The sequence below is a fragment of the Centroberyx gerrardi genome, chromosome 18 (genome assembly GCF_048128805.1).
Source record: "Centroberyx gerrardi isolate f3 chromosome 18, fCenGer3.hap1.cur.20231027, whole genome shotgun sequence".
In the NCBI taxonomy this organism is placed as follows: Eukaryota; Metazoa; Chordata; class Actinopteri; order Beryciformes; family Berycidae; genus Centroberyx; species Centroberyx gerrardi.
The window spans coordinates 9,170,783-9,198,513 of NC_136014.1; the positions used below are offsets into that span (position 1 = coordinate 9,170,783).

General features: G+C 43.8%; 1 protein-coding gene across 1 annotated transcript in view; it reads right to left on the reverse strand.

Moving 5' to 3' along the window:
• LOC139927970 (rho-associated protein kinase 2-like) overlaps positions 1-27,707 on the reverse strand; it is a 34,956-nt gene extending 7,249 nt beyond the window's left edge. The window contains exons 1-25 of the mRNA XM_071920296.2: positions 27,307-27,707; positions 21,474-21,555; positions 20,427-20,527; positions 19,465-19,602; positions 18,586-18,846; positions 17,303-17,447; positions 16,500-16,638; positions 14,179-14,270; positions 11,144-11,303; positions 9,096-9,192; positions 8,353-8,432; positions 7,089-7,137; positions 6,845-6,980; positions 6,461-6,552; positions 5,708-5,954; positions 4,481-4,587; positions 4,075-4,234; positions 3,405-3,565; positions 3,104-3,288; positions 2,945-3,014; positions 2,483-2,586; positions 1,521-1,707; positions 792-885; positions 409-503; positions 12-200 (exon numbers count right to left, since the gene is read on the reverse strand). Of these exons, the coding sequence (XP_071776397.1) occupies positions 12-200; positions 409-503; positions 792-885; positions 1,521-1,707; positions 2,483-2,586; positions 2,945-3,014; positions 3,104-3,288; positions 3,405-3,565; positions 4,075-4,234; positions 4,481-4,587; positions 5,708-5,954; positions 6,461-6,552; positions 6,845-6,980; positions 7,089-7,137; positions 8,353-8,432; positions 9,096-9,192; positions 11,144-11,303; positions 14,179-14,270; positions 16,500-16,638; positions 17,303-17,447; positions 18,586-18,846; positions 19,465-19,602; positions 20,427-20,527; positions 21,474-21,555; positions 27,307-27,402 (3,267 nt within the window). The 5' untranslated portion in view covers positions 27,403-27,707. The remainder of the gene's footprint in view (positions 1-11; positions 201-408; positions 504-791; positions 886-1,520; positions 1,708-2,482; positions 2,587-2,944; positions 3,015-3,103; positions 3,289-3,404; positions 3,566-4,074; positions 4,235-4,480; positions 4,588-5,707; positions 5,955-6,460; positions 6,553-6,844; positions 6,981-7,088; positions 7,138-8,352; positions 8,433-9,095; positions 9,193-11,143; positions 11,304-14,178; positions 14,271-16,499; positions 16,639-17,302; positions 17,448-18,585; positions 18,847-19,464; positions 19,603-20,426; positions 20,528-21,473; positions 21,556-27,306) is intronic.
• Positions 27,708-27,731: the final 24 nt, after the last annotated feature.

Genomic DNA, 27,731 nt, shown 5'->3' on the forward strand with positions numbered 1-27,731 from the left:
GGCGTACTGACCGCCTGCATCTCGTTCAGCTCCCTCTGGTATTTGATGATGGTGCTGTTGAGTTTCTCCTTCTCCGATCTCAGCTCCAGTTGCAGCTTCCTGTTCTCCTTCTCCTTCCTGCGCACCTCCGTCTCGTTGCCGCGGTGACCGCCCCGCACCGTCTCCCTCCTGGCCATGACCTCGGCCAGCTTGTTGACAGCCTGGGGGCGACGATACAGTTACAAATGTATAATGACGATAAATATGCATGCAGTGAATAAATACACTACACACATAACAGTATTGCTGCACATTATCCATTTCCAACTTCCATACTTTAGATAGATCTGTAAATTATCAAACTGATTATCCATATTTCTTCTTAATTTCCAGACCTGTAGGAATCCTGACACACACACAACCACACACCTGAATCTTTAGTGTCCTCTCATTCTGCAGCTGCTTTTCAAAGGAGATCTTGACACAGTTCATCTGCTTCTCCCCATCCTTGGCTTTGTAGAGCTCTGAATAAACAGCGGAGATGAATATTAACATCAATACAGAGCTCCCTAAAACATTTTTACTTAACAGAGTCCATGGCCTTTCCATAACCATTCGATAACATACAGTATGGTGCAATTTTCAAGATCAATATTTTGCTAGCATCTGTGTTCAGATATTTCCTTTTTTGTTGAATAGTTGGAAAGCCCCAGGACTTCAGCTATTACATGCAATACTTTGAGTTATTACTCTTGGACATCATCATCATCTCTATTGCACTACGGTAGTCCTTGGCTCAAAGAGACACTCACGCTGCTGCATTTCCTTCAGCTGGTTGTTGAGCTCCTCTTTCTCGCTGGCCAGGTTGGCCACATCCACTGTCAGAGTGCGATTGGACTCTTCCAGCTGTAGGGGGCGTCAGGGGAGAGGTGAGTGCGTCTAATAACTTGATGAACAACAATTTGAATGATTTCATGGAGGAACAACATATTTGAATCAGGAATATAATTTGACTAAATTCAAATGGAAATTTAAAGTCCTACTCAGATAATAACAACAGAGCCTCCATTCTTTAATATTTCTTGGTGGATTGGATGTAAGATCCTCATTATGGCCAAAGTCTTCCAGTGTTGGAATTTCAAGAAAACCCACTTCCTGAATTAAATCAATTGAAAATGATTTGACCCAAACTGCCAACTACCCAAATTACAGGGTATCATCATATTTGCTCTTTATTGATCACCCTCCTGATCTTGTCTAATCTAGTCTTGTTTATTTATATAGCCCTTTATCACAGTCAAGTCTCAAAGGGCTTTAGATACCATCATATACCATACTACATCATACATATACAGACATATACACATCATATACATACTTGATATACATTGTTTACTACACCATATACATACTACACATCATATACTACATCATATACTACATCATATACCATCATATCTCATTCCCACCGTCTTTCCCAATCTGCCTCCTCCCCCTTCCCTCTTTCCCTCTCTCTCCCTCTCTCCCTCTCTCTCTCTCACCGAGCTGATGGTGGCCTCCTTGTCGCTGAGCTCCTGCTTGTGTCTCGCCATCATGTCTTTGATCTCCAGCTCTTTCATGATCTTCTCCTTCTCCAGATCTGAGTACTGCTCCTCAGCGATGGAGCGAGCCAGCTGCTCGGAGTCGGCCTTGGTCAGACTGACTTCCAGCTGGGCTGTTAGGGAATCCCTGCGGAGGGAAGGCGGGAGGGAATATGAAAATTGTTAGTATTGGATAAAAACTCTGGGACTTCTCCGCAAAAATACTGACAGCTGTCATTAGGCCAGAAGGAAATTACTTATGGTCTGGACGTAATATCTGACTGACCTCATCCTCAAGGCGTGGTTTCAAACCGTTTCTCTGAGTGAGAACTACTCTGGATCCGCTATGGTTAAACCAGTTGTGTCCACAGTTATTGTGGGTCTTCATGCTGCTAATCTGGTTAACCCTCACTTATCCACTTAAAAGTCCAAATCCTCTTAGCTAGCTGCGATGTGAATTTACAGGCTAATAACACTAATCTGGATAAGTCTGTTACATTATTAAAAGGTCAAACAAATGTGGATATTGTGGTGTTATGCTATAAATGTACTTTATCTGTTTATCTGTACTCTGCAGAGTAGTAACCAAGAAGTGATAATTGTACCTGTGTCCTCTATATGGGACCAGAATCGTGGCCGGAAAGGGAGTAAAAATCTGACATTTAAGTGTAAAATCTCACCATCTGTGAGGATTATCAGATACTTTGCAAATTATTCAGGTAATTTCACGGGTTCAAAAACACCTTGACACTTGATTTATCACCTACCAGCACTGTTCATTTTCCATAACAGATGATTTCATGAGTAAAAAGAATGTGTTTATGTCCGAAAGCATCGCCTATGCAACACTACTTGACAACTCCTTGTTTTAGTGCTTCTAGACTGGAAACGGAGACAGCTGGTGGTCCAGGCGGACCAGTTACCTCTCCTCCTGGTACTCCTCCAGTCTCTGCTGGGCCTCTTTGTACATCTTATTCCTCTCATCACACTCCTCCTTCAGCTCACGGATCTGCGTCTTGTAAAGGGTCTTGGAGGAAGACAGCAGGACATTCATTTCATAAGACAAGTGAGGTAGTAGAGTATGTATAATACATTACAAAGACAATAGATTACAGATTGTTTACATAGATACAGGCAGAGAAATGGGGTGAAGTGGGGAAAAGACTCATAGATTCCCATTCAAGTCACATATTTTTAGATCTATTTTGTATTTTTTGTGATGTTATGTCATGTTAGCTATGCTGACGTTCACAACAGGCTGTAAAATTAAATAATAACATGGCATGAAGAGAGACTATGAGCAATGCTAACGAGCTGTTGCATCCCACAAGTACCAGGTGTGAAACTGGGTCGATGGAGAAAGGAAGCTTGATGGGTAGAGTTACCGTGAAATATTGCTCCGCCTCCAGTTGGTCCTTCAGCTCCTTCAACTGGCCGTCAGCCTCCTGCCTCTCCCTGCGATTGGACGACACAACTGTCAATCATTCCTATGGACCAACTGAACACCAGAGCCAAATTTTTACTTGTGTGTGTGTGTGTTTGACCTGCGTAGCTCCTGGTTCTGCTTCTCCAGGCTCTGCTTCATGTCCAGCAGGTGGTTGAGCTCCTGTTTGAGCTGCTTCTCTGAGGAGCGCAACATGGACGCCTGCTGGCTCTGCACCTTCAGGTCGTTCTGGCTCAGACTCCGCTTCTGGATCTCCTGCTCCAGGCGCAAGCTCAGGGTTTTCACCTGGGACGGGAACACACACGCAACATCTTTAGCGGTTCTCTCACTGGCACAGTTAGGTGGGCATATGTTAGGCACTCAATTCAAACTACAGAAAGAAGAAGCAGAGTGACACACACCTCATCAGAGAGTTTATCCTTGTGTGCCTGCAGCTCATCCAGCTTGTTCTGGGCCTGCTTGTAGTCACAGTCCAGCATGGAGCGCTCCTTCTCTAGTTGGAGCATCTTGCCCTCCACCTGTAGCTTCAAGCTGCGCTCCTCGTGGAGGGTGCACTCCATCTCTGGACCACAGAAAATGGCCAGGAAAACAATCAGAAAGGTTATCTACATTGCACTCATACCAGACCTGGGTCACACAGTTCTCGCTGTTTGTTTTAACCTGCTGGGAGAACCAGATGGGTGGGCGAGTTCCAGAAAGACAATCACAGCAAAGTATTTGAAGGTCAATTTATTATACTTGTCTGTCAGCTTACCTGACACTAACTAAACTGAACAAGACAGAATTATTTGCAAATGCTATTTGACCAAGGTCTGCTCTATCAATCAACCCTCCCTCCAAGTACCATTTCATTCCTTCTCCACCCTTCTTTAATAGCTGAGATACTTTTACAGTTTTATGATTGCCAATACTTTCATTCTTTGCTTGATTTTTTTTGTTTTATTAACTCAGTGTCTATGTAAGGTGTATCCAGACACTTATGTGTAAAATACACTTTAAACTACACTGATTAAATTCCTATGCTTTAATCCCACAGCCCTGTTGCACTCTATTGTCCTCCCTCTCGCTCACCTTTCATGGCCCCTGACTTGGCCTCCTCGATGGACTGGTAGATCTTGTTTTTATCAGCGAGCTTGGCTCTGGTGGCCTTGTGTTCTGCCTCCTCCTGCTCCAGACTCTGCTGGAGGGACTTCAGCTTGAACGTCAGGTCAATCTCTTGGTTGTTCTTCTCCTACGGAGCCAAGGGGGATATTATGGCACTTACTGCTATCATTTCATATGTACGTTTTATATTGATTGTGTGTACTTTTTAAACTTATTGCATAGGAGAAGCCAAAGGCAAATTTTCATAATGCTGGACAACAATGTCTGGCCTAATCTAAAAAAGTCAACATTAAGTTTGTGGAAGGAGCATCTATTGAACTAGCCTGGAAACTCATCCCATGTTAGCAATTAGCCAGTGGAAACAAAAACCAACCTTCTCAAGGTCAATGAGCTTCTGCTGGAGCTGCTTCTTCTCATTCTGGGCCTTGGAGAGAGACGACTTGACCTCTTTCACCTTTTCTTCCAGGCCAGAGATACGCCCTGAGACGGAGGAATGGAAACATGGAGGAAGGGAGCAAAAGACAATGAAAGGGCTTGTAACATTTGACATGGTGTTGATATCATTGCTAGGATTTAACTGTATGACACATCTGTATATTTCAGCTCTGTTCAATCTGTAACAATCTTGTCCAGTACATGTGTACGCAGACTACCGTTATTGAATTGTTATTTGTCGTGCGTGTGTTTTAACATTTGCATAACACATGACACAAGCTTGTAATGAAACATAGAAACTACATGGAAATGTGTGCACCTGCACAGTTCAGCTTCAATCATACACATGATCCTAGGTGAGACATTACATATTGCCCCTGCACACATTTGGCCTCTAATGTGCCAAAACAACACACCAATATTTATTTTCCCTCTCCCCAGCTCCACCCAAATGGAGACTTTTACCAGGAAAAAAAGCATGAGGCATCACTGCAAACAGGCGACACTCTTATTACGATCCGTCCCCTCTGACTCTAGTGAAAGGCCCAGTCTGCATGGACTGAGTATCCTGGAGTTTGCAAACAAAGGGTCTCACAAGAGGTGCTGGCTCTGGTCTGGCTTTGGCTTTTACAGCCTCTTGCTTCAGTCAGGCCCACTCTAAGCCTTCTGAACAGATGTTTCCATCTATGATCAGATCTTTCCCCAGGCCTGGTCCAAAACAACAATCCACATCTAAAACCCTGTCCAGCTCTAAGCTCCAATTTCTGTGTAATTCCTTTTCCCTGCTACCCAGTGGACATGCAGTTCAGTAGCTTTCCCTGTGCTGGCCCATTAAGTCCTGTATTTTCAGATCCTTAACAGTTTCATTACCTGTAGTTATGGCAGTGAATTAACTTTTTTGCCTGGTGGATTCCAGATTTGCCAGCATTTAACTTTTTAAAGCCAAATTGACTTTTGGAATAGAAAGGAACCTCTAAATAATGGTTGGTTGCCTGCCAAAGTGGGGAGTAGAGTAGAAACTTAACAGCCACATCTTAGCAGCATTTTCCTGGTGTTTAGTGTCCCACTGTGTAGAATGTGTGTAAAGAGGCTTTCTCAACTCTTTGGGGTTTATTATTCAGCATATTAAAACACCTCTCCAGTCTAACGGATCGTCACGTCTCACCCTGCAGGTCAGCGATGGTCTCTGTCCCGAGGTTGCGGTCTCTCCTCTCAGCCTCCAGCTCCGCTTGCAGGCCCATCAGCTGCTTCTCCAGCTCCATCTTGCCGTTTTCCAGCTGGCTGCACCTGTCCTGCATCTCCCTGAGGCTCGCCTCCAGGCCCTGGGCCTGCTTCTGCACCTCTGCGTGACTCTTCTTCAGCCGCCCGGCCGCCTCCTGCTCAGCCTCAAGTACGGCCGTGGCCTCCTCTAGCTGGAGATGGAGAGCACAGGGAAGATAAGGTGAAACTTTATTGATCCCTGCGGGGGGAAAATAGGCAGCAGCAAAAGTGAAATGATTCAGCGAGGAAATAAGACAAATACAATATAAGCATACAAATAGAATATAAAAAAAAATATTAAAACAATAAAGCAATAAATTAGAATCCAAACAGCTGTGCGGTTATATGGTTATATGTTGGTAACAATTTAAACATGTTAAGGAGCTTAAGTTACAGATATTACCAGTCACAACTGCTTGCTTAAATATGGATTAAATTGGAGAAGTATCTATAAAATGTAAAAAATGCCAATATGTATACAGTATGAAACAATGGAACGATTATGAAAATATTAATATATGCAGAATATAACAATGAGGGAGCTATGTGAAAACTATTTCATGGCATACATGATAGTGCAATTTCATATTTGCATTCAACATTCAAGGAAATGTATTTTTCTGGGTTAACTGAAGATAAGTCAACAGCTTCTCCTCACTTGTCTCTGCAGCTGAAGGTTCTTCTCAGTGGAGATCTGGGAGTTCTGGTTCCTCCTCTTCAGCTCCTCCAGCTGGTCCCTCAGGTTGTTCACTGATGAGCGAATACAGACAAATAAGAGGGAGGAGATGAAAACAACTGCAGCCCTACGAGAATATACAGTACGTCTGCGTGACTGGGCTGATTCCTCACCGGAAAAACAGCTCACCAAGAAACCACAACAATTTTAAGACCTCTGCATGGGAATTTAAGAGTTATAAAGCTATATTTAACGGCATGCGAGACCTCTTAAGGCCTTGGGTTTAGATATTAGACAGATATAGACATATTTTAAGACACTTCTTCTTGCGGACACGCTGGTTTAATTAAAATAGCAGGTCCTCACGTTCGTTCTCCAGGCTGCGCTTCCTGTCCGTCTCGATCTCCACCTTGCGCAGGTTCTCGGCACTCTGGTGCTGCAGCAGCGCTCGCTCTCTCTCCAGCTGCCTCAGAGACGACTCCACTCTCTGCCTGCTGCTCATCTGGTCGGGGGGGCCAATTCACAAACAAAGTCACCAAGATGACAACGTTTGACCTAACGTAGCAAGCAAATGGTTAAAATGGCATCCATCCGTTCATCCGGTCCTTACCTCCTCGTCCAATTCTTTGACCAGCTTCTCTAAACGGTTGGTGGTATTTCTGGGGAGGGAAGAGCAACGGGTATCTTTAAAAATTACTGAGAAATACATTAAAATATGCAGTGTGTGTGTGTGTGATAGAGCCAGCCAAGGGGACAGTTCACTGAAGTTTGTTTCAGTCCTTAGAATATTCCTACTTTGTTCTCGCACCATAACAAATAGTAAGTTCTTCGGGCAGCGTAGGCACATTCTTCGGGAGCGAGAGCAGAGAGTGTGGCAGATAGAGGAGTAGCTTCAAAGTGGTATCAATTTGGAGTCAATTAGGCTAATCGTTTGTGTTAAATCTATGGCAGTCGTATCGAGTTTGCACTGTCAAGAGGCAGCAAATTCATTTTTTAACGATTTAGCCCCAGCTTCGGGATGGTACCGGTCATATTTTAGACACCGGAATCAATCCCCAATTTGAGCTAGATAATCTTAACACCCCTAATACACATTCAAGTCAGGACCGTCTATTTTTATGTATGCAATCATTTCAAATCTGCTGACTGAGCAGAAGTTGGATGACGGAAAATCATATTAAATGACCGTGTCGCTGACTTGATCGATGTTTGATCTCTCTTCTATGACAGCAGGTGCTGCTCTGCCATCAACAAAGACGGGCCGAAGATTCTTATGTTCTGTTAATGCTGATCAACATATATAAACATTATACTTTAATATGTTTTCCATTTCTGTAGGAATCAAAAAGGTAGGTATCAGGTAGCATTTTTAACATCAATATACTATCGTCAAATTAATTGTGATACCTTGGTATAATTACTGTAAACAAATGAGACCATGGTAGAGGTGACTGGAAGCCTCTATCTCACACCAGTGGCATTGTTAGTGCTATAGTGTATCCCAAAATAAACACCACATTTCCCATAAACCCTGTTGCTTCCTGTCATAAAGAGGATGTTGCTATGTACAAAAATCCGACACAGTGGTACACAATGTAAAATACAATGTGGAGGCTGCCAGTCTTCTTGATTCAGTTTAGAAAAGCCAATTGCATGTAAAAATGTAACACAGACTAACACATGACTTGGTGATTTACCGCATAATGAAACATTCCAAAGGAAAGGAAACAGAAAGTTATGATTTATAAATTTGAAATATAAGAGACGGTATTTCTATTGAAAACTTGTGAATGGTGCCCAGCCCTGTGTGTGTGTGTGTGTGTGTGTGTGTGTGTGTGTGTGTGTGTGTGTGTGTGCTTTGAGTCCAGCCGTACTTGCACTTCTGTTCCAGGTCATCTTTGACCTGCATGTCATGGTTGAGCTGCTCCTCCAGCCGATGAAGCTTCTTCTGCAGCTGGTCAGACAGAGGAACAGCAGACAAGAAGACTATTATCTGATGGCACAATCTATCCTGCATCTGTTCTCTCTAATCTGTTACCATATTACCAAATAATCTGCAAATCTACATTCTATTAAGGTGTTTGGTGTTATTCAGGATTGTTTGAGAATCAGAGCATCTTTCTTCCAAAGTTGGAGAAGAGAGAACCAGGACTCTTGATCTGCTCCACTGACCATTAATGGGACTTTGACTAAACTGAATGTTTGATGGGATTTTACACCCAAATAAGCTTTATATTATGGAGGTTCTATAAATGATGAACCAGAAAATGTATCCCTAGCCTCTGAAAAACCATCCTAGGTAGTTTAAAAATCTAATTTTCTATCTTTTTCATTGCATCCATGGTGGTGTATATCAGTCTGACATTAAGGAGAAAGACAAACTACTCTGCTTTGTCTCTGTCCATGCGGGACAATCCACTAATATGAACTTGCTGAAGTTCACTGGTATTTCAGATGAATTATATTGAGAATGATGCGTATTATTTCAGTACTGCGGAATTAGTATTGTCAAGTGAGTTGTAGACCTTCCACAATATTAAATTTCAACTGCACATTTCTCTCATCTGCTCTGAAAATGCACTCGCAGTGCAGCAAACACACACATGAAAGCACCTACCTCTCCCTTACTGTCTGAGCAATACTCCTTTTCCTCTGAGTTATCCTTGCAGGCTTCTGAATCCTCCACAGAGCCGCCTTTATTTCCACTCAGCAGCCTGAGAGGGAGGGGAGGGACAGAGGAGAGGAGTGGGTGTACGCCTGTAATTGAATTTACCTGGAGGTGCCTGAGGTGGTTTTCCAGCCATGACGGCTTCCCTCGCTGTCCGAGGGCCCGCCTTCTGCAACCGAGTGACACATCTTGCCCTAACCAGATCTGCAATGCCCATGCCCATTCACTGATCAAGGCCAGGGAAAGGGGGGGTATGCACATCCAAAATACTGACTAGGTGCTTGATACAGAAGGTGATAGAATGAATTAAAATATACAGGGGGTGGACAAAATAATGGTAAAAACCCATGAAAAAGGACTAACTTTGAAGTGACTCAATCACAATTACAAAGGCAGCTACACAAGCAAACCATATTTAGCTGAATGTGAACTAGCACTATGTGTCAGCTTTAAAAAAAGGTCCGACAGACAGGCACCACTTTTATAAGCGAGTTTTCACAGCAACGTGAGGCAACTAACAGATCCAAAAAGGCCAAATAGTTGGTGCCTGATCAATGGTATATCGGCCACAAAACCTGTAACATTATTTATTGTGCCAAGAGGAACAATATCAAAAATCATGATAACATATGCCAAATACTGACTAACTGCATTGCCAAAGAAGAACAGTGGTTGCAAGGCAAAGCTCACTGACAGTCATAGATGGACACTTAACAGGACAGTTGCTAAACACCACAAAACTACAACCTCAAAAATGAACACCAAACTGAATCACCACCTCTGTGACACAGTCTCAACAAAAGCTGTAAATTGTGAGCTTCACATAGCAGAGATAATATGTCAGGGCTGCCAGTGCCACTAAGAAACAGTGTGTATCCATAAACACGCACAACCTGGTGTAAGGAGCACAAAAGTGTGCTGTGGAAAAAAGAGTCAGAGTCGTTTTCACCCTTTTTCCTACATCTGGATGGGTTTACCTTTGGAGAAAGTCAAAGGATGCCTACAACCCAGAATGTCTGTTGCCAACTGTTAAACATGGTGGATCTGTAATGGTGGGCAGCAATCTCTGGGAGTCATTAGTTCCAATGATTGCTCCACATGGTTATATAACGCCCAAGGAATCCAAGGCCATTTTACAGAACCAGGTGCAAACCCTGTTCCCTCATGATGTCTCCATATTCAAAGATGACTATGCCCCCCATATACACTGCTAAACAAATTCCAGAGCAGTTTCAGGAACACCAGGAACGGCTTACATCGCCTCCCCAATCTCCAGATCTAAACATCATCGAACCTTTACGGGAAGCACAGGGTCTGAAGTCGAATTTGCCCGTCTTCATCTTTCAGAGAACTGGAGGCTTTCCTCACTTTTGACCTAGACTGTTTTTTGTCAGACTAAAGACTCATGTCAAAGAGAAGTACTGTAAAAGGCGAAGAATGTCTGACTGAGTCTTTAGATCCCTCAGCTTTATGAATAAATGGCTGAAAAAAATCCCTTGTGGTTGAAACGTTGCCGATTAAACCGCTAAGGGAGCATCAGTCCAATACACAGGTATCGTTTTTTCTATTACATTCAATGATCTAGACGGGAGTTTACTAGACTTTATCATGGGCGAAGAGGGCTTAGTTAAAGGGGGTGTCAGAACAAGGCGGCAGTGTGGAGCTGGAACAGGCATACAGTGTCTGACTGGTGTAGGACTGTATTAAAGGTATGGGTGTGAAGCTGACTTTCTCTACCTCTCTCAAGCTTTAGGCGCAGTGCTGACCTTAAGCCCATTTCCTGAGAGCACAGAGGCCCTTACAGCAGTTCATGCACACGTGAAAAATGTAGCTTTTATAAAAATCCAATATTACTAACAAATGTATATTATGTTCAAAATACACAACAAAAAGTAGCAGGAAATATATGAATCCTGAGGAAAAACTAAGTATGAGCACAACAGCATCGACAAGATACAATACTACAAGACAATATTAGAATAAAACAGAACACTTACTGGTCTTCCTTGAAGTAAGTAAAGCCCACAAATGGTAGCTGGTTGCCAACAAAGGCTCTGGGTGGAGGGAAGGTCTCACCGGCGCCTTTATCATCCTCTATTTCATCAAAGTTGCTGGTGTCTATGTCACTGCTCAGTTCTGGCACAACTGGAGCCACAGCTGGGGGAGAGAGAGAGAGAGAGAGAGGGGGAGAGAGGCAGGGAAGGAAAGGGGAGAGGTGGAAACAGAGGAGGGAGGGTGGGGGGGTGAGAAAAGGGAAAGATGATGTCTTACATTAGCTGACTATCAATGAAATGGCTTTCAATTAGGAGACATTACTGAAAAAGACAAGGGCTATTTGAATTTAAAATACTTCTTCAACAACCCTTTGATAATCATTGAACACCTATTTTTCAGCAGTGCTTTTGAGTAAACTCTATGCCAACTTTGGCGCTGGTAGTAGCAGTGAGCTCTCCGCAGGTTGGCGTGAGGCTGACACCACTCCTTTCCCGTACAGTACTCGCTTTGTGCCCCACACACAGCGGCTTTCACAAACGCAGCCTAAACACACACCAGGAGAGAAGGCTGCTTCTGCTCTCCGCTCAGAGGAGCAGGCGCTCTTTAAAAGGCCTCGGCACAGCAGGCGCACAAAAATGTGTCAAAGGGCCAATCGGAGGAAACTGAGATACTCTTTAACCCATCAAGAGCACCTTATTGAGGAAAAAAAGAAGACAATTCCTCAGACCAGAACAATCCTGGCTCCGAGCAAAGAGCAGATTACTGTTGAGTCGAGACACGAGCCTCAGCGTGACAAATGTTGTTCTCACAACATGGTGGATAAAACACAGGCAGAGAAGGAGCGATAGATCAAGAGGAGGAATGAAACAAATGAAGGGAAATAAAAAGGAAGAAAAAGAAGAAAAAAAAGCCAAAATGCGGTGAGACAGAAAGAGACACGGGCCGCTCCACGGAGGCCCTTGTGGCACGACTTCCCAGCATGCTCTCTGATAGCGGGCTGCTAATGACAGGCAGCCGTGGCCACAGTGAGAGTGAGAGAGAGGGAGCAACCCTCCAACTGGGGCGCCCCTCTCATTAGGCCAGTCCACACTGGCCGCACACCCTGCCCCGCCCGCCCCTAGGGGGGGCTGCCGCCTCCCTTTACATCCATCCGTCCATGCATCCAGCCAGCCAGCCATCGCTCATTCTATCACAGGGCAGGCTGCTGGCTCCCACATCCCAAAGCTTTATTTTGGGAAATAGGGAATGGGGCTCTGCTTGATGAACTGACACACAGCAGGGAGAATCTTAGATAGCTAGCTAGAGTGCAGAGGCCAACCACAGACAATAACACTGGAGTCAAGCTCTCTGGCTGGGGCCACACACAGCAGGGAGCAATGTCATGCTAAAACTGACACATGAGGGGGGAGAGGTTCAGCTCTACGGGACGGGAACAGTGTCATGTTGTGTGTGTGTGTGTGTGTGTGTGTGTGTGATGGGACACGCACACGCACAAGCAAGCCTGTAGAGAGCTGAGCGGTGTGGTAGTGGCACAGTAGTGGTTTCGTGTTCCAGACTGCCAGGCTCTGATCAGAAGTTCTGTCTGTTGTCTTAATCAGAGCCAGGTGAAGGAGAGAGGGAGAGAGAGGCAGAGAAAAAAAAGAGAGAGAAGCAAGGAAAAAGAGGCTGCGTGTAATTATACACAGACACAGAGGTCCTGTTCAAATTCCTAATATGTCCCCTTCCTATTTTCCTTCCTTCCTTCCTTCCTTGGTGACATGTTAGATCTGATACAGCTATATAAGGGGGAGTTTCAGCCATGAGCTTTTACATGATACTGAGTGCAATGTCCAAATAATAAATAACTTTTTTCAAAGTATACAAATAATGGCATATGCAATGTAGCAACTGATAACATAATAACTGCTGGATAACGTCATAACTTGTAATAAAATGTCTCTCCAAATGGGTGAAAGATGTGATAAAACCTGTTAATGTTTTATTGATGTTGCTGGATAATGTCATAGCATCACATTATTACATTATAACGATTATGATTTCATAAAGGGGGTAACATTTTTAGCTGATGATATAATAATATTCACTAATAATGTTATTGCATTCTTCTTATGAGTTACATTATTAGCCAATATAATTATTACATCATAAGTTAAAAATCTGTAACAACCATTATGAATTAATAATGGCCAGTTATTCTATTAACAGGCTTTGTTACATTTTTGACTAATTTAGAGGGATATTTTATTATATTTTGACAAGTTTTTACATTATCTGTTGCTACATGCCATTTAGCATAACATATTCCATTTGGTGGATGCTTTAATTCAAAAAACCTTACAGTTCCATCAGTGTGTATGTTGTTAGCACTGGTGGCATCAGTGATGGGAAACCTTCACCTGTGCAGTGTTAGTGCCATGTTTCACCCATTGAACAATACAGGGCCATGACATTTGGCCATACTGAACCAGCCACTGTCAACTTGCACATTCAAGAGGTGTTACAATCCAAACTCATCAGCCAGTCAGTACAACACTGTATTATTCTACATATCACTCCTACAGTATACACTGTAGTGTTTTATAGTTTGTGTGTAATAAGCTTCATCTCAATTCTGTCTGTTCTGTGCTTTTGGAGTGTTACACATATGCAGTGAGGTTATCCTGTAGGTTTAGGGTATCATTTGATCTGCTGCTCTGCACAATATCTAGTCATATACTGTAACATAAGATAGCAGCAGGGAGCATATGGAGAACATGTGTAACATATACTGTAGGCTTAATGGCTTAATGGCTAGGAGATGGAAATAAACTATGATGTGCAAAGGCTGAAAAGAAACAGACCCAGACAGTAATGGACTAGCTCCTTAAAAATAAGGAGTAGAAGATGGAGAAGAACTACAACAAGAAGGAGAAGGAGGAGAAGAAGTAGAAGCCGAAGGAGAAAAGCTTTCGGAACACCTGCACCTGCATTGCTGGGATTCAGAAAGAACACAGTAGATTGAAAAACATGTACATACACACGCGTAACACACACTTACTCTCTCGGATGGTGTCAAAGGTCCACTGGTCGTTCTTGAAGAAGGGGTGGCGTTTGATCTCATCCACTCCGGTGCGGCCCAGACGAACCTCCCTGCACACACAGCAACACAGGACCGAGCGGTCAGACAGCGAGCACGGCAGCGCCGCCTCGGCCCAAAAACACAAAGCACACCCCCCACCACCACCCCACCCTCCCGCCCCGAAAACACACGGCCAATGGAGTGACCACTAGGCGCTGACCACAGGCCTTCCACTGACCAGCATGGAGAGCCGCATGACCGCCGGTGGACAGTAGACACGCCTCAGAACCTCCGCCGGCCAGTCAGAGCAGCGAGGAAACCCCAAGATAATATAGATCCGGGAGGAGAGAGGAGCCGGCGGAGACAGAGGGAAGGAGTGAAGGCAGCAGGGCCAGAGAGCAGAAGACAACATCAACAACACTGACTAACTGGAGAGTGGCTGCCGTTGCACTTTACCCTCCCTCCTTCTTCTCCCTCTCTCTCTCTAAAACTCTACACGCACTCTTTCTCTCTCTCGTCCCTCTCCTCCCTCCTCCGCCACTGGGTACAGGGCTGGAGGGGTGCGGCAGTTTGGGCTTGCCACGTGTGGGACATTCCAGACCCAGCCAAGGGGAAGAGAGGGCCGGGGCGGGGAGGAAGAGAGAGAGAGAGAGAGAGAGAGAAGAGGAGAGTTTTTCAGCCCCCGCAGAAAACCTATAACGTAAAAAACCGAGCCAGACTTACAGGCCGTGTCTCAGCGCCCGGAAAACGGCAGGAGCGAAACGGAGAAAGTTACGGCAGAAAGAGGGGATGGAGAAATGGAAAAATGGCACCGAGAATAGGTAGAAAATTACAAACGGGGAGTGATCAAAAACACATGGGAGAGTAGGGCAGAGGTCTCGAAAATCAAAGAGAGAGGATGTAGTGGCTGAAGGGACGACTGAGTGAATCAGCGGGTGAATCAGGGAGACGGGGCAGCAGTGACAGAATGTGTGGGTAAAGCAGTGAATGAATGTATCGCCCAGTGTGCGAGATGTGTGTGTGTGTGTGTGTGTGTGTGTGTGTGTGTGTGGGCACCCGCACGCCTGTGAGATTCTGTCTGTGGTGAGAGAATAGTGAGTGAGAAGGTAAATAAACTGAGCGCAGGAGAATGAAAGGCTGCTCTGTACTGAGGCAGAAAGGGCCTGTGTCTGACTGAGCCCTCCTGGGGGCGGGGCCACCAAGGTAAACAGGAAGTGGTTTCTTCCTGGGGGATGGGCTACTTACCCAGTCTATGCCCCCTCCCCACCCATCCATACAACCCCTACCTCTACTACTAACAATATATTACTACTACTATGAGAATGCTACTGCTTGGTTATGAGCTGGGAGTTTTTATTCATTGGGAGCAGCACCACAATGGGCTTCAATGGGCCTTAAAGTATTACTGTATAGTCAGATTTGTCAATTCACTTTCTGTTCAATCAAGTCAAAGGGGGGTAGGACAAAATAAGTTTTACTTCTTCCTAGTCCTTTTCGAACATGTAATATTGGCTACACTTTTTTTTTTGTTTAAGAATCTGCCGAATGTTTTTTGGTTTTGTTGTATTTGATGGATTTTCTCGTTTTCTTTCTTATTTATTTAGTTGTTTATTTGTTGTTACATGTTCGAAATAAACACACTTCATTCATTCATTCAATGATAGAGCATTTGTTCTGAACTAATCCATTCAATTCATTTTTTGTGAAATCATCTTCCTGAATCAGTTGAATTAGAAGTGAATTGACCATCATCCCAACTTTGTCAACTTTCTATTTCTAGACTACTCTTCTTTGTCACGTTCCTCACACTGTTCATTTTTGCTGTTCCTCTTCTCAAAGGTGCTTCTGCAGTGAGGTGTGACTGGAGAGGTCACTCACTTCAGAGCGGCAGGTCACCTACCTACCGCCTATCAGGGGAAACTGGGTACAGATGGAGGTATCGTGCGGTCTGCATTCTTTCCCGATCTGCTAGAATTTTATCGATGTATATTCCAAAAATTTTACTTTTACAAGCAGCTGTTTTCAAATTCTTTTTTTCCCCCAGAGAGGTCAAGTTGAGTTATGACTTGCGTGCTTTCTGTTCGGTACCGTGATCCAAACAATGCAATTTCATGGGTCTGTTTGAGTGAGTCCAACAATCACTCTAAAATGAGTAGAATGAGAAAGATTGTGCATTTGACCGTGTGTGTGATTGTGTACAGAGTAAAGGCAGGCTAAAATTGTGAAATACTCACTCTGAATTTTTGTTAAAGCATGAGATGTGTGGGGTTTTTTTGTGACACAGGATTCCACACACGTACCTGTCAGAAAGAAACGCACAGATGAGGTCTTTGGCATCCTGAGACATCGGCACATCATCTGGGAACTTGAGGGAGTTCTTGTGGTCCATGATCTTCCCGTAAGTTCCCACCAAGGACTCGGCGTAAAACGGAGTTTCGCCTGCCAGAAGGGAGAGAGGCTTATTACTGAACATGACTTGGCGGGAGGGAAAAAAACTCATCAGACTTGTGAAATGATTGATTAAAGTAAGATTTTTACTGACCTATTGCACAAAATTACCATGATTTCTGGCTTTCAAAACTCACATAATATTACCTCTTCACTAGACATTTCTCTTGGATCTCTGCTCTAACTAGCTAGCTTACTCTTCTCTATTGTAAAAATGTGACTTTATTGTTTTTGTGTCACTTGCAGGCCACCGTAGATCAAGGGGACAGAAAGGGCGGCGGCTGTACCAGAGACTTATGTAGGAGGAAATTAGTTCGATCAATGTTGTTGTAATTCCTACTGTTCACCAATAGAGGTCAGTAAAGGCCATAGATTACCTAATGGCTTTTAAAAAACTTAAATTTCAATAATGAGTAGTACAATTCCAACATTGTCAAAGTAATAACAACCGAAGTGTAGATGAGTATAGTTCTGACTAATAGGGATGCCAGAACTTACTGTTGAGCGTGATGTTCATGCTCTCACTCACCCCTCCTTACTCTAACATCCAAGACAGGTTTCTACAGAGGTGTTCACCCACAGTAGCACAAGGGAGAGTTACATCAGATCCTGTGTATTGGTCACCGTCCAACATGGCTGAATAGAGTTTACTCACCGACCAGCATCTCGAAGATAAAGACGCCCACAGACCACCAGTCGCACTCGCGGCCGTAGTAACCGTCGCCACCCTGGGACTTGAGCACCTCGGGGGAGATGTAGTCCGGAGTGCCAACGGCTGTGTCACAGTGCACCATGCCAGACTACAGACAGACAAACAGAGATAGAGAGACAGATAAGAAACGGAAGAGCAGTGACATTGTTGTGTTAAAAAGGTTGGCAGAGTTGGGGAGAAAGGTAGGCAGAGAAAAACAGAGAAGCCAGGACATTTCAACAGAGGTACATAGCGCAGGGTTTCCCACCGTGGCCCTGATGTAAAATTCCATGACTTTGCTATGTCTTTCCATAACTAAGTTGGAGTGCTACCATGACCTAAAAACTCTTTTCCTTCTTGGTTTGTTAATGCTGAATTTCTAAAGGGGGTGAATTAGTCTGGCTTCCACTGCAGTTGGGCTTGCTGTGGAGAAAAAACATTAAACCTAAAGCAATGAATGTATGAAACAAAGTTGAAAATACATTCTGGTATATTCCTGTAAAGTGACCCATTTGTAAAATTCGCTGATATTCCCTGACTTCCCCAGAGAATTTATCAAATTCCCTGACTTTCCCTGTCTGGAATATAACTCTCAAAATTCCATGATATTCCAGAAACTCCATGACCCTGACAGTAGGACAGATCATTTTATAAATGTAGTTATATACAGTCAGTCTAGAGCGCAGAGGTCTAATTTTGCTAGACTGTTTTAATCATGTTTTTTACAGGAGCTAGAAATTATATGACTTTCTGTGTCTACTGGTAGATTTTCAGACCGCTTGAATGTGTGGAACCACTTGGGACCAGCTATTATGAAATCGCTATGGGGAAAACAAATGGTGGAAAAACACTTCCTGGAACCACAGTGGGGGCGGGACCTCTGTAGTCTACATTAGTTGTTTAGCACAATAACTTCTGGGGCCTTTCAAAACAACCTGATGCAATAGTGCCGCACTGAGCTTCACTTCACAATGTGAACACTTGGTGGTGCACTGGAGCACCGAATAAAGGAGACTTGTCCCGAGAGAGGTTGGGGTTAATTCACTTCAGGAAGTGGATTTCCTTCAGAATTCAAGGACTGAAACTCTTTTGACATTAAAGGGTTGCCAAATCCAATCTAGAAAGAAATTCTTCACAAAAACACTCTATCATTAGTAAGTGAAATGTTTCAATTTTCATTTCAAACTGAAAGAGAACTGATCCCCTACCCAGATCTGAGACATTTGACAACAACAAACGCAACTCACCGAGTCCATCTTCATACACGTGCCAAAGTCGGCTAACTTGAGGTGTCCGTGTTGGTCCAGCAGCATGTTGTCGGGCTTGACGTCGCGGTGGATGAAGTCCATGGAGTGGATGGCGTCCAGCGCCATCACCACCTCGGCCGTGTAGAAGCGGGCCCACTTCTCCGGCATGTCGTAGTTCATGGTGAGGGTGACCAGGTCTCCTCCGGGCATGAACTCCATCAGCATGTAGAGGTGGCGGTCGTCTTGGAAAGCGCAGCACAGCTAGGAGACAAGTACACCCGAGTCACTCGCAAGAAGATAATACACCCTGGTCATAGACTGTAGCCTCACACCCAATGCCACAACCATGATGCCAGGTTATTACTCCGATATGCAGTAAGTACACATCATACGCTGAATGTACAAAATATTAGGGACATCCTCCTGATATTGACCTGTAGCTCCTTTTTCACAATCCACATCTCAATTGTCTCAAAGCTTCAAAATCCTTCTCTAACTCGTCTGCTTCTCTTTATCTACATCTCCTCCTTTGTGATTGCTATAGATTTAATTATTGATCCCTTATTGATTTAAGGGAAATCAATAAGGGATACTGGTTTTTACCTGGATTCACCTCATCAGTGTACTTCATTGAGACACTTCAGTGTCCCTAATATTTTGGTTCAGTGTGTTTTTAACACCTCCGCTTCCCATGACATAGACTAAGCAGGTGAATCCAGGCTATGATCCCTTGTGATCCCTTACTGAGCTTCACCTATTAAATCCACTTCAGTCATGATAAAGCAATGTAGATAAAGGGCAGGAGACAGGAGAAGGATTTTAAGCCTTTTTTAAGACGTATGTGCGTGTCTGTGTGTTTGTGCGTGTGTGTGTGCACACCTGGACGACCCAGGGGCTGTTGGAGAAGGCCATGATGTCCCTCTCCTCCCAGAAGAAGGCAGAGTCCGAGCGCTTGATCATCTCAAACTTGCTGAGCTTCTTCATGGCGTAAACCTTCTTAGAGGCCTTGTGGCGGACCTACAGTAGTGGAGGGGGCGAGGCAAAAACAGGAGACGTTCGCATGTAAACAAGGATAACATTGCGGTGCAATGAAAGAACACGGCGACCACGATGTTGTAAGAATGTCACGATAACTAAGATAACGTGAGAGAAAGGGGGAGGGAGAGAGAGAGAGAGAGAGGGAGAGGATCCCATAATAATAGGCACACACCCATAGAAAGACATGCTTTCACAAGATTGGAGCACAAACTCATCGCGTCCCCCCGCTGCACCCCCACACCAGACTTCACACACACAACCGATCTCTCCTCTCCCACACACTGGGCCTGTCCAAACTCGTTTCTATAACAAGGCGCTCAGCAGAGACCAGAGTCAAGCTGCCACCAACACAAGAGACAGACATCTGGGAGTTTTTAAAGAATTACTGCTCGCCACAATGACTTTTTTTTTTTTTTTTTAACTCAAAGTCAGTGAACTTGGTCATGCTGTAATAAAAGACGACAATTATGTTTTAAACGCTGACAAGAACTTCCAAACTTGACTTGTGTTGTATTTCTGTAGATTCACAGATTGCTGCTCCCTCTAGTGGTTCACATCTCTTTGCTATTTTGATGCAAACTGTACACTTTACATACTATTTGGATATCACAGATGTAGGAATTTGCACCCTTCTCTATTCTCTGCTAACAACCCCTCCTGCTCCTCCCTTCCTCCTCCCTCCGCCAAATTGCACCCGCTGCATCATTTCAAATGGCAGAGGGCCAGAGAGCAGCCAAAAATGGGGGTGGCGTCCCATTTTAAACCACAACACACTCATTTAAGAGCGGGGAAAAACATCTCACCAGTTGCACTTCTCCATAAGCTCCTCGCCCGATCAACTTCACTTTGTCAAAGTCTTGCAGCTTCACCTGCAGTTCCCGTAGTCGACCCACCGCCTTTTCATCTGCGGAGACGGACACACACACACACACACACACACACACACACACACACAGGGGTCACGTAGAGTTACACAAAGGTCAAACCCCAGCCATTAGGTTCAAAGGAGAGGGTGAGTCGCTAACAGCTAGGTCAGAAAGGGGTCGGGGACAGTTGTCAGTCTACGGCGAAGATGTTGTGCAGGGCATGAAACTATTTCATCAGTCAGTTACAGTGGCAAGTGAACTGAACATTTCAGCAGCCCAAGTACTTTTTTGCAGCCACAGTAGATTTCAAAAGAAAATGTATGTTGTGCATTTGTATCTTTCCAAGGTGCAGCCAGAATTTAGCAGCAGGTTGGTCTTTGGTGTTCATTTCAAACCCTGTATGTGGCTCTAGTCTAAACAAAGATACAATACAGGAGGTTTCACCAAAGCCAGAACTCATTGGAAAGAGGCTGCAATAACAGCAAAGCTGTCACATGTATGCAACCTTTGATAATATTTTGGCTGTAAAATGCACCAAGGCTGAATAGTGGTTAACCTGAACAGCAACATTTTCACTGTTAATCTTAGTATAGAAGTGCTTGTTCATATATTTCTTATCTAATCTATGGCCTTGTCCAGAAACCACTGCTACTTTTGTATACTGTGTACTCACTCATTGTGCAACCTGTGGAAGAGGAATGAGGCCTGATTTTGGCCAATGGGAGATTTTCACGGAAGGTCTAGAAAGTCATGCTTCTACTTGTCTAATCCATTCCGAGGTAGAGAAATGTCTAGACAGGGCTTATACCTACTGTATCTAGTGGTTAAGTGCATGGACAAACAGCAGTTTCATGAATTCTTCAAGAAGAGATTGCTCGGGTTTAGGTTTCTTCCAGTATCTAACATCAATATGACCAGTATTTGCGAGGCATGAGCACCTTGTCCTAGTCCACATGCACACAGATCATAAAACACCGCTCTTACATCGGATCAGGAAGGCATCTATGTTTTTGTTTTTCCGCAGGGCAGGATAGTCCAAGTCAAGAGCCAACGCATTCACAGAATCCTGAAAGACAGAAAAGAAAAACATTTTTTTTTTAATTACACACTTTCTGAAAAATAAATCAGTAAACAAATAAATCTGTAATGTTCCTTGGAAAAAAAACCTTCCAGGATTTCCACCAGCGTGTGTTACGAGTTATATTTCATAACAATTTTGCCTGTCCAACTAACCAATGGAAAAATAAATATTATCCAACATTACCAACATGGCTTGGGTTTGGCGGGCTTTTCCGATACCAATTTGAGAACCATGAAAACAGTCATGTTTTCAAATCCTCTTCCAGCTTTGTACCACAGCATTTCTGTTGGACCCGATGGAATATTTCACAATTCTGTCATCATCCTGTCATAAATCTGCCCAGGACAGGTCGCTCTCGCAAGCGGGGGAAACCCTGACTTCATCATAGCGATGTTGCTCTAAATCTTTTTGTTGGCTGATTAAAACCAGACACAACTGAATAAATGAATGAATGAAGGAATGAAAGAAAGAAGGACATTTTTGTGAACACATATTTTCTCACTATTACAGTGCTCAATCACAGTGTGCTCTGAAATGCAACAGGCAGGGTAGAGAAAATGAGTCTGCTAATGCGCAGCATAACAAGGCAATGACAGAGGGACAATGGCGGGTCTGATGGAAAGACACGGTATGTCATCAAACAACAAAAACTAGCCACACGGTGACATCACCGCCCCTGTCCACACCCTGTTCACACCTGCCATCCTAACACACCGTCCATCAACTAGTCCCCCAACACCCGTCCCACTCAGAAGCTCATCACAGAGGGGCGGTGGCAACATCAAACTAAAAGCCGGGGGCCTTAGCGGTGTCATCGGTGCTTAAAGTAGTGGTGTTGAGTTTCACACACAACCAAAATGTCCCCGTACCCTCGTCCAAATGCGTGAGGCTGGCAGGGCACGCTGGGCAGGTGGGTCGGAGGGTGAGGGGGTGTAGTGTGACACGCTGTTCCCCCCAAAACCAGAGGTCAAGCGGAGTCAACCAGGGCAGGCGGTGTCTATCGGTGTGTGTTTGTGTGGGGCCATGTGAGTGGGTGGGCCGGGGGCGTGTGGAACAATTCTGCACCTTTAAATAGCGGCGGTGAGGAGAGAGATCCCCCGCTGCAGACGGGTGGAAATAGACCCGAGGCTCAGAGGCTATTGTGGGACAAACAGCTTATGGGGCTGGATTCAGACTGAGCACTCTAGGATCTGGGGTCCTTTTACATGCCGTGTGTGTGTGTGTGTGTGTGTGTGTGTGTGTGTGTGTGTGTGCTGTAACTGCCATAGTAACTACAGCAGGGGGTAAACTATGTTTTCGACGTGTTGGACTCCGTAATATTTGAATCTTATGTAAATCATAACCTACTTTTAGAGGATTCAAATGAAGCATCTGATGTGTGAGTATATGAGTGGGAATGTGTGAACTCATCTGGGCCGTATCCTCTCTTCAACAATATCTTCACATCTGAAACCATTTTACCACTTACTGGCTTGATTTGATGAGGTTGAAAGTAAATAATCGGCCCATATTTAATGAAGGGTTTGGCTAGTGATAACGTAACTTAGGAGTTTCATTCCAAAACGACATCTACCATCCCAAAAAAGTTATACCGACATTTACAAAGTTACAGGTTAATTATTAATTTAATTAATTTGATTTATTGAATAATTATGCTCCAAAATGGATATATACAGTTTTGAAAACTAACTTTCAATTAAACTCAAACAGAAAGTTGTATTTTAATTTACTTCATTACATTTATCTCTGAGATTTTTTCATTTCAGTGTCAATTAAGGGTAATTTTTGTCATGACCTTTGTTTTGCCATCCATAACCTCAGCACCTGCTAATTAATGAGGCATAGTCTCTCCAGGTGTGACACCACCAGGGTGAAAAACTGTTTTAACCCTACAGCTATTTAGAGCATGTATGAACATACTGATCATGTCAGATTCCCAGGCAGACAATGTTCACTACATTGGCTACAGGCCCCTCGGTTTTATGTATTCATGTGTATTGCAACTGTTACATGTGTTCTTTATACAGTGTTTTAATGGGCACTAGCTGTAAAATAAATTGCCCTTTAGGGGCAAAATAAAAAATTACTATTAGCCTATCTAACAATATATATCTTGCTGACTGGTAATCAGGAGTTTGTCAATTAATCACATTGATTTAATTAACAAATTAGTAAATTTGAGTTAGTTGACAACTATTGCAGCTGCTCTTGCATTCTTCTCTGGGAAGAGTTGATGAGTCTGGTGCAGCGTTTGGTCCGGTGGTACAAGAACAATCTGCAGCTCAACACCAGTAAAACAAAGGATCTGGTTGTGGATTTCCAGTGGAACTGGAAGCTGCTGAGACCTGTCACCAGCCAGGGTGAGGAGGTGGAGAAGGCGCCGTCCTACAAGTAGCAACAACTAACTGGACTGGAATGACAACACAGAGGCATTTTACAAGAGAGGACATAGACTGTTCCTCTTGAGGAGGTTCAGGTCTTTCAACGCATGTAACAGACGACTCAGCATGTTCTATCAATCATTTGTGGCCAGTGCACTGTTCTTTGCTGGTAGGATTAACAAACTGGTGAAAAAGGATGAGGACATCTTAGACTGGGGGACACACTGGAAGACTTTTAAAATGCTAGACCATTTTGAAAATGCCCTGCATCACTCACAACAGATTTCACAGATTTTCTGTCTCCAAGTTGTATCTGCTCACACTAGGCCACTAGGCAAAGACGGGGTGTCACACGCTTAACGATATAACTGAGATTATTCTGCTGACTCCTGATACATCATTGATGTCAAGACCTCTGATCTCACGCGATCATGAATTCATATGTATCAATATGCGTATTACTGCAACATGCATTTATATGAAAAAAACAAACACAAAAAAAACCCCACAAAAAGAGGTTTTGGGTCAAGCCGTGGCTGCTGTACACTGCAGTGAGAGCTGGAGGTGAATAGGCTTCATCCAAAAAAGGTAATGGTAGTAACGGTAGGCTAGAAAATTCCCAAATGTTTTAAATTTCAAGAACCGTATGTGGGTACACACATTATTATTATTTTTGAATACAACACTTCCTCCTCATCTCACTGCTCTCACTGGCGGTCTGTGATCCCCGCACACTGCAGGACTTGTTCAGGACTTGATGTGATCGCGGCAGTTCAGATCAGTCTGTGAGTTGATCAGTGTCATTAAGAGTGAATCTCTAAACTCCTCACACTACCAGATAATCTGGTCGGACCATCACTCCCCACCAAGCCTCCGATTTTTATGTACGCTACCTCTATCCATCATTATATGTTCTGATGATGATAGTGATACTTAGATAAAGCACATGAGCTTTGCACATTGTCACTTTTCTGTACACATGGTGCCTCAGCTAGCAATGCACATATCCAAATCAGCACATTCAGTACGTATGTTATCTGTAAATCGAATATTTTGATAGAGTGAATAGTCTTTTACAACTCACATCTACACGCCTCAATAAATATAGTCTTGTTAATGTGAATATAATGCACATATTTGCACATCCTGTATATATTCTATAAATTCACATATTTGCTTTCTTCAGATTCTCATATCCTACTCATTTGTCATACATTCCATACATAGTGATATTTTTGTCATTTACCCACCCTTTTCATACTGCATATATTTCATATTTTTGGTATATTTTCATATCGTACATGTGCTGCATTCATTTTTCTCTCATCTCAGTAAGTTCTACTATTGTTGCAAACCCTCATAATCCACGTTTTTGTATACTTTTCATTCATACATTGTACACAACATGTTTCTTGTGTTGACATTGTCAGTTGCGCATGTTTATATAACACCCATCTACTGCATTCTTCCATATATCCTATTTTTCTTTGCTGCATCCTGTGACGACTTGCTGCGATCCGATAAGTTCTGCTCTTATATGTCTTATCTTACACCTAAATCCTTTGTTCTCCAGATTAACCCCCCCCCCAAAAAAAAAAAAAAACACTTCAAAAACATCTTTGTACATACACAAAAAAATGTGTGGACAAACAGGAAATAGTACTGTGAGGTCACGGCGGGTTATCTCCAGAGTGAATGGCAGGATGTGACTTCAGCTTCCTGCGTGGTCGTTCCCTGCATCAGGCGGCATGGGGGTCATTGTTAGACCCGCTGCCGAGCGGACCGGCCCCGAGTCTCTCAAAACTGAAACTGGTGAGCGGTGAGGTTTGGGTGGAGAGCCGATACGGGTCGAACTGGATTCATATCAGTTTATCGCCTGATAGGAATACATGGCAGTAAAACTCTTATAGCGATGATCTTTATCCTGCTCTATTTGTAGTGTTTCTATGGGCCTCTATGGGCCTCGTGACTCATCACCACCCAGAATAGACCCAGTTCCCAGCAGGTAATGTTGGTAGAAAGAACAGTCATTTTTCTGCAGAAGTTCATATGAAAGTGAATCAATCAGGTCAACGTAACGGCGTCAGGTGTGATTGCTAAACATGTTTGCCTGAGGACTTGTTTGCTCCAAATGTCTAACCTGACGGACTGCCAGGGCTGCTAGTGCTCTATTTACCTCAAACCTATGCAGTTTCCTCATGGATGTTTGCAAAGTGCCTGAAGGACCTAAACCGTGAAGAGATTTCCCTGAGCATAAACCAATCAGATTATTTCAAGACGTTTCCTCAAGTTTGCTGAGCAAGAGCATGACTGAGCGCAATTCTAGAAAAGCACGTTCATCCAGTCTAGACGTTTTCCTCTTGTTTTCTTTGCTACGGTATTGCTGCGCCATACAGGACGCATGCCGTTACTGTACCTCCAGAAAGTGGTTCGCCATAATTACACTGTTGTGTGTGAGAAAGCTCTTTGCGGTGGAGGTTTAAGCTACCGAGGTGTGTGCTGCCGAGAGTCTGTCAAGGCAGAAAGGCCCGTCAGGAAAAGTCACTCCCTATCAGTTCATATCAGCTGAAAAATGTGCCATATTTGTTGTCAGAGGTTGGAGCACAGAGCTTAGCAGGGGCAGCTGTTTAATAATACTTGGCTGGTACATTCTTCAGGACAGGTCAGAGAGAGGTCATGCCTATCAGAGGCTGGATCAAGACACTGACCAGGTAGTAATCACAAGCAGTGATGCAGTGGTAATTAAAAGGTGGGTTAACCTCCAGGCGGGGGTCATCACAGGGCAAACAAACAAAAATCAATTATATTTTCAGGGCAATTTATGTTTGTTTGCTCCTTAAAAGACCCTATCCTTGCATAACTTACATCAGTTTGATACTAATTACTATGATGTGTGGTCTAAATTTAAAATCCTAAAGATTTGTCAGCCCAAAAGAGTCTGATAAACCCTATTCCACAAAGAAAAGGGTGGGTACAGTGAGTTTAGGTGGGGTTTCCCTCTCCTACAGCCCTGATTACAAGCCAAAGTAATGGTGACAGAGCTTTAAAGAGGCATGCATCTTATCAGTTTAGCCTTTGATGACTCAGCCATAAAGTGACACCTGAGAAAAAGAGCAACTTTTCTTTTCTCTACATTGTGTGTCTGGTTGTTGGTGGTTGTTGTTGTTGGTGGTTTGTGGACTACAAAGTGCTCTCTCGCACAGCAGGCCTGTCTCTTCTGGTATTTCTAACACACTAATGACTCGAGGCACACCTAAGTATGTACCTTATCAGCTCTCAGTCAACATTATGACAGCTTTCAATCAGCGAAGGCCTGCTTGGTAATTTACACAGTGTCGGTACTGTACAAACTCACCAGTAGGGTTTCCAAGTTTAGTGCCGACTGCGGGTCCCTCATCATGGACTCCAGCTTTTTCAGCCGGCTTTCCAGTCTCCTCTCCGCTCCAAACATGATAGCAATTTTCTGTATCCAGTTCCAGTGACTTCAAATGGCAAGCAAAAACTACAAAAACACCTGTATTTTGGCTACACACACGGGCGGCGGGCGCACTCCGCTAAGCTGCCCGGGTAAATATCATGTCAGCTCTTCAGTAAACTACACGGCTTGTGGTGACTGGACTGCCAGGTTAATTATTTAACCGCTGGTAAAGCTGTACGTTACCTTAGTCCTCTTAATTAATATCTCACAAGACGTTAAGACCGAGCAGACAGAGCGGAATGAAGGCGCGCTCCACTTTCAGGTGCGCCCTGTCTGTTCCCAGGTAAGCACGGCAGAATCTA